We start from the raw sequence: 13,230 nt of genomic DNA on the forward strand, positions 1-13,230 counted from the left end.
GATTTGGGATGTGCTCCCACCTGTTTGTGCCTTGGGAAGTACCACAGAATCATGGAATGGTTTGGGATGGAGGGACCTCAAATCCCACCCAGTGCCCCCCCTGCCATGGCAGGGACACCTCCCACTGCCCCAGGCTGCTCCAGCCCCAGTGTCCAGCCTGGCCTTGGGCACTGCCAGGGATCCAGGGGCAGCCCCAGCTGCTCTGGGCACCCTGTGCCAGGGCCTGCCCACCCTGTAGCAACCCAAAGGCTTCTAATGGACACGAGATTCTTCCAGCTCCTACACCCAGCAGCCATGGGAAAGGATGACCAAAGCAAAGAACAGGTTTAGTCTAAAGATCAGAACACAAAACTTTAGTAGCAACAATGAGATTATTACAGAAGGTGAGGAACAGGGTCTGACTCCACTCCTCTTTCCCACCCACTGGTAAAAGCACAAGAAAACCAACACTGGGTCCTTTTTCTGGCCATAAAATCTCACAAGTCCTACAAGCATCAGCTCCAGGCATCCCCTTCCAGTTCTTTCCCTGGCTGAAGCTCCCATTTCCCCATTAATTAATCATTAATACAAACAGCCTGATAGCATATTCTAATATTTGGTTGGTTTCCTGTTTAGCATCCCTGCCATATATTGGCTTTGTTTAAAGGGTCAATAAAACCATTTCAAATTCCAAGAGAGTTAAGGCTGAAAATGCACATGTTGTGTTAAAGGCAGCAATGGTACTGAGGTAAAAACGTGCAACTCCTCACAGATTTTAAAAATAGCTCCCAGCAAGCCACAACCTCAACCTTAAGGAGAAATCCACCACTGTGTCACTTGTATGGTCCAGCTGTTTTTCAGGAGAAAAATTAAAAAAATAAAAATAATAAGGGTTCCCCCCCCCCCAGCACCACAAACCCACTTGAGAATAGAGATATTCCTTCTGCTGGAATTACAGCCAATAATGAGAGACTAAGGAGAATGGCACAAAACGGACTGATTACAGCACTGGGCTAAATTTATCATTCCTCAGAAGCCTCAAACCACAGATGTATTTTCAATTCTTCCACAGAAGAATTCACATTTCTCCCCACCCGCAAATACAGGAGTAGTTAAACGGTCTAATAGCTTAATCCAACCCAAAATTATAAACACTTCACATCAGATGACGCAATCAGAGCCAAGTTTAATGGACTATTCTTAGTTTTAAGCACTTTGGAGCAACACTTTAATACTGTTGTGTCTTTTGCTATATTCAGCTAATTTTTCAACTACCATTATGTTTATACCAAAACTATAAATATTTGAAGAGAAAGGGAAGAAGAGATTTTACGGAGATATGACAAAGAGAAAATCTGCATTACAGAAAACCAGAAGAACAGCCAGATAAGGAAATGCTAATAATTAATATTTTTAATCTTCTGTTGTCCTTCTCATTACTAAAAAAATGTTTGATTTTAACTTGAGTTCACCCCCCACCATCTTCCCTGTAGGTTCATCAGTGACCTGTCACAAATATCCTATAGAGCAATATGGAAAAATCACAAAAATATCTATTGAAATGAATTCAAGTTATATCAGAGGTATCCAGGATGTTTCTACAAACAGGCTATTAACAGGGAAGCTGTGGTTGCCCTGGATCCCTGGGAATGTCCAAGGCCAGGCTGGATGGGATAATGGAAGGTGTCCCTGCCCTGGGGGTGGGACTGGATGGGCTCTGAGGTCCCTGGGAATCCAAACCCTGTGTAATTCCAGGATCCAGACTCTCTGACAAGTGTGTCAGTATTAGATGCAGCTGCCCTCAAATAAATTGTGACATTCCTCAATTAAGTCACTTCAGCTCCAGGGGGCTCATGCCAACCAAAATAAACAACAAGTGAAGTTCCTAGAGTGTCTTCCATAGGAAGGTACAGCCAGAGCATGCACCTGAAATAATCACATTTCAGAGAGCTGAACCCTGCCCTTTGTCACCAAAACCTGAGGGGTTTTTTTGCAGGGCTCAGTTTGCCTGAGCTGGAAGGTGGAAAGTTTTCAGCAGCCACCACAAATTTGCTGCACTGTCACTAAATTACAGCACTGAAGTAGCTTCTTGTACCAGTTTCTTAGACCTAATTCCAAAATAACCCTGGAACTTTTCTTCATTAGGAAAATGAGACTCATCCCTCTGAACTTTCAGCAAGTTCTGACCTCAACTCTTACAAAGGACTTTGGAGATGCCCCATGTGAGTTTAGTCCTGAGTTATTAGAACAGTGAACATTGTGGCACTGACAGAGGGAGGGGAAAAAAAAAGGCAGAAAGACAGTGCTGCTGCCAAGGACTGGGAATTTTCTTCCCTGAGGCTGTTTTCTGGCTGGATCATATCAAAGACACAAAACAATGTGCTTCCCTCTTGTCTGGAAATAGAGGCTGCAGCTCTGGTGAAACAATGCATATGTCTCTCCAACACCCAGCCTGTTCCTTAAGGGAAAAACAAAATCCCAAGCAAGTCCCTGAAGAGAGATTTCATAATGTGAAGCAGACCCAGGGTGGGATTTTGAGGAGAAATTTGTATGATTGTTCTAAAGGAAAACTTTCTCCACAGTGCTTTTCTAATAAAATGGGTGTTTAAAACATGCCAGAGTCCAACTGCTCCAGCTCTGAAGCCACCATTTGTTCTCAGCTCCGCCGGCTTTTTGGCAGATGGGAAGTGTCTGAGCTGACTTTGCTTTTCTCCTCACCAATCCTGATGTTTGAAGGGTTAATTTGGGGATGTAGATGCCCACCTATCCCACAGGAGTGTCCACTGTTAGCAAATTAAATGCTCTGCTCACAGATTTCCAAGTAGTTTTCCCGTTACTTCTTGGGAACGACATTTTCCTCCACCTTCAAGCAGGAGTATTTGAAATCAGATCTGCAGCACTTCACCTACTGAAGAGCTCAGTTGTGTGGAAGAAATCTGTCCAGACTGCCAACATCACAGAAAATATTAACTCTGCCAGAGAAAAATTAATAACTACCAGAAGTCCTGTGCCTTGAGTGGGGTCTGTAGCACGTGCCACCCCCTGAGTGTGTTTTCCAGACCCCCTCACACTCCTGGCCATGGACACACCAGGGAGTTCCTACCTGTCCACTGCTCCACAGAAAACACAAGGAAAAAAAATCTCTTAGGAGGGAAAAAAAAAAAAAAGGAGGAAAAGCTTTGTTCCATTTACTGCAGCACTCCAGAACACAAAAAAGGAGCACTGAAGCTCTTCATGGAGTAAGTGATACATAAATTATGTAGCACATGCCCTTGAGGAAGCAGGGGCTATCCTTGGCAGCTGCTCAACAGAGCCCTCAGCATCCAGGGCAGCAGTTCCAGGCTTTTCCCTGAAAACCAGGAGCTGGGGCAGGGGAATGTGCCAGGAACCCCCCTGGGACAGACAGGGAAGGCAGAAATTGACCTGGAGCAGCCAATAAATACCTGGAGCTGCTGGGGATGCCAGGCCAGCCCTGAACTCCAGAGGCTGCAGCAGGAAAGGGCCACATTTCCAGGTCACCTGAGCCCACCTGGCTGAACCTGGTGGTCACACTCTGCATCATCACCACACCGAGCTCCTGCTGGTCTGGAGAACTCAGGAGCCAACTCCATAAACTACCAAAAAAACTCCAATTTGAGGTGCAAGGAACGAGTCACTCACTCAAAGGAGTTGTTATGAACATGTAAGGAACTTTTGTTTTGGTCAGGAATCACTCCAGCTCTGGTCTTCATTTTACTGAAGCAGCACAAAAACGCAGCTTGTTCCAGCATAAATTCTTCTGGATTCTTTTCTACACAACTGCTGAGGGAGACATGAGAGAAATAAGTAACCCCAAAGCAAGAGCCACAGAGACCTCACTGCCAGTCAGCAATGGGATGGGCAGTGGACAATTACAGAGCAGGAACTGGAGTGATGTGAGGCCAGCTGGAGCTCAAGGGCACTGGCACTGACACTGTTAGAACAGGACATCATTTAGTTGCCATTTTTGGGGCTTTTTTAACCATTGTCCCCCCCTAATCCCAAGCAAATACACCTATTCCAGTGTCCCACCAAGTCACACATGAAGGACAGAAGGCACAGGAAGGACACTCCCAACAGTCAGTGACACAAGAGAAGCTCCAGCCTTGCAAAGCAAGAAAAGATGGAATTTTTCAGAATCTGCATCACCCTCCCCGAGCCACTTCATGCCACTGCCTGTGACATTCACACTTGGCTGGTTCCCTTTGCCAAGAGCCAGTCCCCAGCACTCCAGCAGGAATAAGGAACTGATTTGCTTCTAGTGTTCTTCCCAAAACTCCAAACACCTACAGGGCAAGGGGGGTAAGCTGGGGACAGAGGGAAGGAGACAGAAAGTCCTTTTTTATCTGTTAAATACCAGAGATACCAGAAAGAAATGCTGTCTTCTCCAGGCCTACCTAGACAGGATACCCATCATACCCAGGAGATGAATCCATCAATTATCAATTTAAAGAAAATAAGGAGTTAATACCTTCCTTTTCCCCTTGTCAACCCAAACAATTGGCTTATGTTTCCATGGGTGACAAATGTTATCTGGAGGAATTTCTTCTTGGAAAGGAACTGAAAGGGGCTGCCCAGGGAGGTCTGGAGTCCCCAAGGAAGGCCTGGAAGTGGTACTGAGTGCTCTGGGCTGGGGACAAGGTGGCCATGGGGCACAGCTGGCACTCCATGGGCTGGGAGGGCTTTTCCAAGCTCTGGAATTCTGTGAAGGGAGCAGAAGCTGCCAAGGAATTGGGCCTTGCAGAACCTTTCCTGCCTCGGCTGCAGCCCCAGCAGGCTCCTCCTGAGCTCAGTTTTTCACCACAAAGCCCAGCCCAGCAAGGAAACCAGAGAGGTGACATTCTCCCCTCCACAGGACACAGTTCTTTTCCACAGGAACTGAAAGCACAAGGCAGAAAGACAACCCAGAAGCCACGTGGTCAACAGCAAAACCAAGGGCACCAGAGGGCAAAAAGCCAGACATTTCCAAGGAAGGGCCAAGGGGCTGGCAAAAACTGGAAGGTTCTGGCATCTCACAGCAGCAGGCGAGATCTCCCTGCCAGCTCACACTGCACTGGAAGGTGCAGCAAGACACTGAGTCCCAGGGCTCAAATCCCTTCTTGTGGAACCCAAAATGCAGCAGCACAAACACTGCACTGCCATGGCAGGCATGGAGGAGATGAAGATTTGGTCACCAGAGCAGCAGCAAGAGAAAGGGTCAGCCAAGAACTGGACTTCTGGAGTGGATCTGGGACCACCTCAGTTCTCTGGACAAGGTTATCACCTTTTTAGAAGCAAATATCAGAAATGCTGCAAAATCTCTGCCACTGCTGAGGATGCCCTTTCCTTCAGCTGGAGCTCAATGCTGTGATGCAGCTGGTGGTGATCACCACTCAGCAGGAACTGGATAATCCTAGCCTAAAAAATGTGCTGGTTCATCCCATTTGGGGAGGCTTTTGGCTGTGAGAGTGCAGAAATTACTTGTGAGATGAGAAAGGAGAAGTGTCAGTCCCCATGAAACTGGGCAAGATACCAGGAGGAAATTCTTCTTCAAATTTCTAGGAAGAACACAAAAAAAAAAAAAAAAGAAAAAAAAAGAAAGAAAAAAAAAGAAAAAAAAAACAACCAGACTCATTAAGTTTCAAATTCCCATCACATTTCTGGCTGCCCACAATCTTTGGAAGACTATAAAGCACCCCAAGATTATTGAGAGGGGAGACAGAAGTTCAGGATCATACATAATGCAAGAATTTGAGGCTCTCCAAGCTTCCCAGTCAGCTGGGTGCTGTTTCAAGACTTGTGATCCTTCTTGGAGATTTCAAGACATCAAAACCAGAGTTCCATAAAATTCTGTTGGTTCTAAAACAATTAATGCTAATTACAAGGCTTGATGCAAAATATCTCTATTAAAAGCTACTGAACATGGATTTCTTTTTCTAAAACACCAACTCCACTGAACACATTCCCTCCTCTGCGTGGACCTGGCTTTTTATTATCCCTTAGTTATTTGCAGGACTGAACACAAGGATTGGCTTGCAAGTGGACAAACCAGGATAAAAAAATAGCAGAACAACAGTTGTTCTGCAGTTCCTTCATGCTGTTTCTCGGGTTCATAACCCTCCCTTTACACCATCCACTTCCTTCCTGCCCTTCTCCTCACCAGGGGTGATGAATTTTCTCTAGAATCTCATTTTTAGCACCAACGTTTACACCAGTGCTCCCCAGGACAGGTCTTCACATCTTGCCTTACTTTCCACATATTTAATTCTAATTTTTCCTGTTCCACTTCTCCATAATTAGTTATGTTTTGCATCTCTTTCTGTGTTTTTATTTTTCCCTGCTTTCAGCTTTTTATCAGCTCCTCAATGCACACTGGGGATATCCCTGCTGCTCCATGGGGCAGGAATTTTTCCAGGGAATCACCTGGTGCCCAGAGGTTCCTGCTGCCCTCAGGTAAGGGACACAGAGGGTGGAACACAAAGCTCTACCAAGCAACTGCTTCCACTTAACCAGCTCTTCCTTCATCCCAGATCTGCAGCCAGGGAGGTGAGGGTGGCTGTGGCTCCAGGAATTATCAGCCTGCCATGGATGGAGCCTCTCAAATCATAAAATCATGAAATGGTTTGGGTTGGAAAGAATTTAAAGCCCATCCAGTGCCACCTCTGCCATGGGCAGGGACACCTTCCACTGTCCCAGGCTGCTCCAACCTGGCCTTGGACACTTTCAGGGATCCAGGGGCAGCCACAGCTTCTCTGGGCAAAGAAAAAAAAAAAAGGAAGATAAATTACTTGACAACAACTTAACAACTGCCAAAGCAATTTCTGTGTGGCAATGATGGTTCTGGGACAAGGGAACTGGAGAAATCAGCTCCTGAAAGAGCACATGGAGAAAAGCACAGCTTCCATCATTCCAAAGAATGGAACTGATGAAGATTAGGAGACAGAAAACACAAACACACATGAGCTGAAGGAGCAGCTTCTCCTCAGTGTTACAGTGGACAATTTTTCCAGGAGTCAGTCAGGTTTCAGGGCTTCCCAACAATCAGACATTAATGCTGTTCAGCACAAACGGCTCTCCCAGGAGTTTAGGGACAGAATCTGCTCCACGCTGAAGTTACCAACACCTCTCTGCCCACAGCCAGAACACATCAGGAACAAAACCCAACCAGGAGCAGAGAGTTCGTTGCTGAGGGGGAACCAGGGGCACCCCAGAGAAGTCTGAACTCAAAGGTTTAACCCCCACTGCTGTCCCCTGAAGAGGGACTGGCCAAACCCCACTGCAATCCCACCAGGGGCTTGCAAGAAACTGAAATTAGGCTTAAACTGCTCTGCAGTAGAGAATAATCCTCTGTGTCCCCTCAGACCCAGGCATGTATGCCACACTTGGCAAAAACTCCAGCTCTTTCAAGACTGGAAATGTCAAATATCAGGCAAGAGGGTATGGTTCCCAAATGCTGTCTGCACCACACTCTCCAAAATCCAGTTCTTCTTATGGAATGCTCATGGCAGAAAACAAAAAGGTGACTCCTCCAGCAGAGCCAGTGCTGGATCTTGCTGTTTTCAGATCCTGTCTTTAGTTCCAAGGCTTTGGTCTCCTTCCCAGCACCACCCCCAGCTCCAGGATCCCTCCCTGCCAGGCTCAAGAGCCTGTTCCAGCCTCCTGAAAATGCCAGTGGGAACAGAGGAAAAAACTTTTGCGTAATTTTAACCTGCTCAGCTGGGAAGAGGGGTGGGGAAGATGCACAATTCCATTGGAAGAGCAGGTGGTTCACCGGAAAGGAAATAAAATAAAATAAACCCAGTATCTTCCTGCTTCGTTCTCTCCCCCTCCTTCCTGGCAACTGAGACATCAAAAGCCCAGTTGCTGCAGCTGCCTACACAGCAATTAAGTGGAATAGTCAAGATGTCAAGCAACACTACTGCCCATTTACTTTGGCTTTCCCAAAATAGCCAACAATCCCCACACGGCAGGTAGGGAATTTTGGAAACACAGCAACCCACTCCAAAAGCAACAAACAGCTGCTGAAGACAAGTTGTGTTGTGAGAACATGGCTGGAGAAATGAGAGCACACATTCACTGCAGGATTATTATTATTATTATTATTAATATTATTTGGAAGTGTCCAAGGCCAGGTTGGACAGAGCTTGGAGCAGTCTGGGACAGTGGGAGGTGTCCCTGCCATGTGGAACAAGGTGATTTTTAAGACCCCTTCCAACCAAAACCACTCTGGGATTCCAGAAGTGGGTGGATGGGTCTCCTAGTCCAGGTATTTGCTGGAAAAAAAGGTAGTTAGGTTTTAGATTATGCCACTGTGTGTCTGAACTTTGTCATAACTGAAGATGAGCACACTGCTAATAAAATATTGATGAATTTCCTCGTTTGTAGTGAAATACTCTGAGTTATTCACAAAGTGCCCACCAGTTCCAGATGCAAAGGGGGGCTGGTGGGGACGGGTGTCCCTGTGCTCTGCTCTGGGTGACAAGGTGGGGATCAGTCAAAGGCTGGACTCCATCCTGGAGCTCTTCTCCAAGCTCAAAGACAGTAGGATTTCCACTCTGCGTCCCAGTCCCCTCAGAGATCTGGCACTGCCACCCCACAGTCACTCTGACAAACAGCCTCAGAGCAGGAAACCATTTCCACTCTTCCTTCCTTCCTTGCTTCCTTCCCAGGGAGTTTCAGAGCTCCCTGCAGAGCCCTGCTCTTCCAGGCAGTGAGAATTCCTGCAGATTCACTCCTGGGGATTCACTGCCCTTCCCTGAAGGTGCTGCTCCACCACAATCCCCCCCACTCAGAGTCAAAGATGGGAGAAAATCAGGAATTCTTAGAAGCTCAGCTTTGGTTACAAACAGGGAATTCAGGCCATGGACAGCTGGGTCTTCATTTTGCACCTTTCCCTCCAGCACAGCTGCAGGGCTTACCTGAGGCTGCTGTGGGCAGGTAAGGTTTGGTTTGCAAACACCTGGACACTGCTGATAACAAATCTGCCACCAAGCTCCCCCCAGCATTTGTTCTTTCCAGGCTGCAGTGTGGAAAGCAACACAATGGGCAAAATGAATCATTTCACCTCCATGTGCTCACACATTGCTCTGCCCAAAGCATCTCCTCCATAAAATCACACACAGCAACACAAACCTCTCACTCTTCAAATACACCACAGAGTAGTGGGGGGTTATTAATTCTGGGGGTACTTTTATTATTGTTTTCCTATGAGTCACTAACTGGAAGCTCTGCTGATGAAAAACTCTCTATACATACAGAGTATATAAGATATCCTGTGTTTTAGTATATAAAAATACAGTGGTTTTAGTCCAAGTCCATTACCTCTCACAAATCAGGACAGAGAAGAGCTGCTCAGCTTTGACTTCAGAATCAAATCCTGACTTTTTGTGGAAAGTACACACAGACAACCAGAGACAAAGGCTGGGAAGTGGCACCAGTGCAAAGTGAAAGTTTTCCCATTCCCAAAGCTCTTGGGTGTTGCATTTTTAAGGCACAAAAGGAGAGCTGAAGAGGCTCTGGAGCCTGCCAAGCCTGAGGAGAGCATCAGGCAGGATGGATGGGGTGTGCTGGGACCCTCCCAAGAGAAGCCACACGCAGGGAAAGAACAGGAAAGGATCCCTGACTTGGACACGAGCAGGGCTGGGCAGCAACAAGGCTTAAAGTAACAAAAATGAACTGGAGGGACTTCTTCTGCCTGGTTCCCTGAGAATGCCAAGGGAACTATTAAAAGAAAGTTGTGGGTGTGGAAAACCCCACAGAAGCACCAAGTTTGCCTCTGAAGAGAGGCAGCAAAGTCTCCAGGCTGAGGTTTGCACCAAGCCGCCAGAGAGCTCCGAGAAGTTCAGGACAAGCCCTAAAGCACAGGAAAGCCAAGTGACAAGGGTTTGGGACAAGGGACTGCCACAGGGGAGGAAGGACATCACAGAGACCAAAAGAAGAGTCAGCACTTGCTCAGACAGCACCAGGACACGCATCTGCCACAGAGAGACTGACAGGGCAGGACAGGGAACACCTGCCCAGGTGCTGTCACCGGTGTGGAAAAGCAATGTCGGTTATTCTTCTCCAGGAAGGAGTTCTGGAATCATTCCACTATTTCAGACTGGCTTATTATGCCCATATTTTGCCTCATTTAATTCAGTATTACAGCCAGGATTATGCACAGCTTACAGGGGTCATTAGAGCAACCCCCCAGCCAAGATCCAGCAGCACCACGGAGCATAAAACCACTCGAGAAAATATTTCCAAGTGTTCTCATGGCACAAGAAAGGCAGGAGCAGCAAAATATTGGGAAACAAAAAAGCACCCAGATCTGGTGTGCTGAAAACAGCACAAAAATAACAGCACCTACAGACAGACTCCAAATTTTAGACTTACAACAAGGGTGGGTTAAAAACACCAGCACAAACTGAAATGTTTGGACATAGTCACAGAGCTAAAAAAACCCCTTAAAGGTACATCCATGTGGAAAGAACATGCTGGAGAGTCCAACTTCAAAGAGGCAAAGGTTGCAGATGTTAAATCCTGAATGCACTGATGTTCATTAGAAGCATCTTACAGCTAAAAGCTTACCCCTGCATCTCCGTGGTCAGATCCTAGAAACCAGAGAGCCTTTCCAGCAGAGAGCACTCCATGGATCCTTTCAGAGAAGTCAGTTTATTCCTGCCTCAGTATTATGGCAGATTTGCTATGCTTGCTGTCCTGCCCTGCATTCCAAGTGCCCACCCGGCTTAAAGCATCTCCCACATCAACGGCACGACTGCAAAAAGCACCTCTGCCTCATCCACCCAAGGGGAGAGGTGTGGAAAGGAACAAAAAAAAATTGGACAAAAATTGTATGTTGCCAAGCAAGTGGAAAAGCAGCGTATTTTTGCCCGGGTGAGCTGGTGCAGCAATGTCACCCGGCTTTCTCCCTGCTGCTGCGTTTCTCCACTAGAGGACCCAGGTGAGATGTCTCTACTACAGCTTCTGCAGCTAAACCACGGGGAAAAATATATTAAAAAAAAAAAAAAAAAAAGCCAGCCCCGACATGTGGATGGTCCATGTAAAATGAATGGAAATGTACTAGTGCATGCGGCACACCAGACGTGCTCCCGTAATTCCCAAAAAACCACGGCCACGCTGCTGAGCTGCTGCTGCTCGGTGGGAAAAGGTGCTGGTGGGAATGAAGGGTAAATCCCAGAGTATCCACGCCGGGCTGGATCGGAGGGCTCCAGCCCAGCGCAAGTGCTGCTACATTCCAACACCAGCACCGCATATTAAGCTGGAAAGTAGCAGATAAACAAAGGCTATAGAAGGTACTAGAGAAGGGCCGGTATCAGCTGTTATTTACCAAATAACCTCCCATCCACACGGAGATGGCCTTATTTTATTATTATTTTTACGCACACACATCCCCCATTCCCAGCCCCCCCCTTCCCCCACGTATTGACTCAGCTCCTGCCGAATGGGAAGAGCATCATCTAACCGAGCTCTGTTATCACCGCGCTGCCAAAAAACAGCGGCAACGGCTGCTGCCACCCCCAGCGCCCCTTCCCGGGGGCGATACGGCCCGGCCTATCGGCCCCGCTCAACTGGTGCGGGCAAAACCCCATCCTTGGCACTTCCCTGGCACACGGGGGGGAAGGTGGAACCCCGCGGTTGGGAGCGGGCTGGAGCGAATCCTCTGCTGTTGCCCCTTTTCCCTGGCCCCGAGGCTTCCCGGAGGCCAGGGGAGCCGAGGAGGTGCCCGGCGATGCCAGCGCAGGTGCGGGGAGGGGGATGGAAAGCGCTGGTGCTGCAGAGGGAGAGGGGGATGCGCTGGCAGGGGCAGGGGAAGGGCCGGCTTCACCTGCTCCAGGCACGGAGGGAGGGGATGGGCAGGGAAAACCGCATCTCTGCCGCTCGGAGAGCGTGGGATCTGCTTACCTGCGGACCGGAGGGGAGGGGGAGAGGGGACTGCGGCTCGGGGGCAGCGGCTCAGCCAAGTCTCCGCGGGCGCGGGCAGGGAAGGGGCGATGGGCGAGGGGCCGGAGCGCGGGGGAAGCGCCGCGGAGCCCGGGACACGCTGCGACACTGCGGGCGACAGGGCTGGCCGGGCCACGCGGTGCGGCGGGGACAGCGGGCACCGAGGGGACACCGCGGCGACACCAGGGGGCAAGGATGGGGGGGGGTCTGCCAGTCCCACCTGCCTCCCTCCCTCCCTTCCTCCCGTCTCCTCTCCCTCACTCACCCTCTGCATGGCTTTCAGGATCAAAGCCAGTTCATAGCGGGGCATCTTAGAGCTGGCAGTGGCGGGAGGAGCGGGGCACGGGGTGGGGAGGAGGGGGCTGCGGCAAGGCCGGAGAGGAGGAGCAGGGGGGACAGGAGGAGGAGGAGGAGGTGGAGGAAGGCGCGTCCCGGCGCTGTGGCGGCTCCTTCCCGCGCGGCTCCCGCGGCTCAGACACCCGTACGGGCAGGGGCGGCGCGGCTTAAAGGGCGCAGGAGCTGCGCACGCTCGACCGGGCCGGCCCTGCCCGCGCCAAGCGCCGCCCCCGCCGGGCCGGGGCTGCCCCGCACCGCGGCCTGAGGGCCGGGACCCCCGCGCGGGCACGGCCGGGCCCTCCCCGCGCTGCCCCCGCGGCCGGCGCCGCCCCCGGCCCGGCCAAGCCGCCCGAGCCGCCGCCGCCGCCGCTGCTGCAGGGAGTGGAAATTTCCACTGCGCCGCCCCCTCCGCTCCCCCCGCCGGGCCGCGCTCACTCCCGGCCGGGGCCGCGCACGGAGCGCCGCGGGGGGGCCGGGGCTCGCGGCCGCGCCGCGTGTGGGCCGCGCGTGGCGGGGGCGGCTCGGGCCGGGCCGCGCGTGTGGGGACACCCCGGGCGGGACACCGGGGCACCGGGACACCCTGCTCGTGTGCGGACACCCTGCTCGTGTGGGACACCCTGCTCGTGTGGGGCACCGGGACACCCTGCTCGTGTGTGACACCCCGGGCGGGACACCGGGACACCCTGCTCGTGTGGGACACCGGGACACCCTGCTCGTGTGGGACACCCTGCTCGTGTGGGACACCCCGGGTGTGTGGGGCACCCTGCTCGTGTGGGACACCGGGACACCCTGCTCTTGTGGGACACCCCGGGCGGGACACCGGGACACCCTGCTCGTGTGGGACACCGGGACACCCTACTAGTGTGGGACACCGGGACACCCTGCTCGTGTGGGACACCCTGCTCGTGTGGGACACCCCGGGCGGGACACCGGGACACCCTGCTCATGTGGGACACCCCGGGCGGGACACCGGGA

At 50.7% G+C, this 13,230-nt stretch overlaps 1 protein-coding gene across 1 annotated transcript in view; it reads right to left on the reverse strand.

Moving 5' to 3' along the window:
- The window catches only part of MRPS6 (mitochondrial ribosomal protein S6), a 49,672-nt gene extending 37,105 nt beyond the window's left edge, over window positions 1-12,567 (reverse strand). The window contains exon 1 of the mRNA XM_084226403.1: window positions 12,185-12,567. Within this exon, the coding sequence (XP_084082529.1) occupies window positions 12,185-12,229 (45 nt within the window). The 5' untranslated portion in view covers window positions 12,230-12,567. The remainder of the gene's footprint in view (window positions 1-12,184) is intronic.
- Between the last annotated feature and the right edge of the window lie 663 nt (window positions 12,568-13,230).

Source organism: Fringilla coelebs (genome assembly GCF_963513975.1).
Source record: "Fringilla coelebs genome assembly, chromosome: 2".
Classification (NCBI taxonomy): Eukaryota; Metazoa; Chordata; class Aves; order Passeriformes; family Fringillidae; genus Fringilla; species Fringilla coelebs.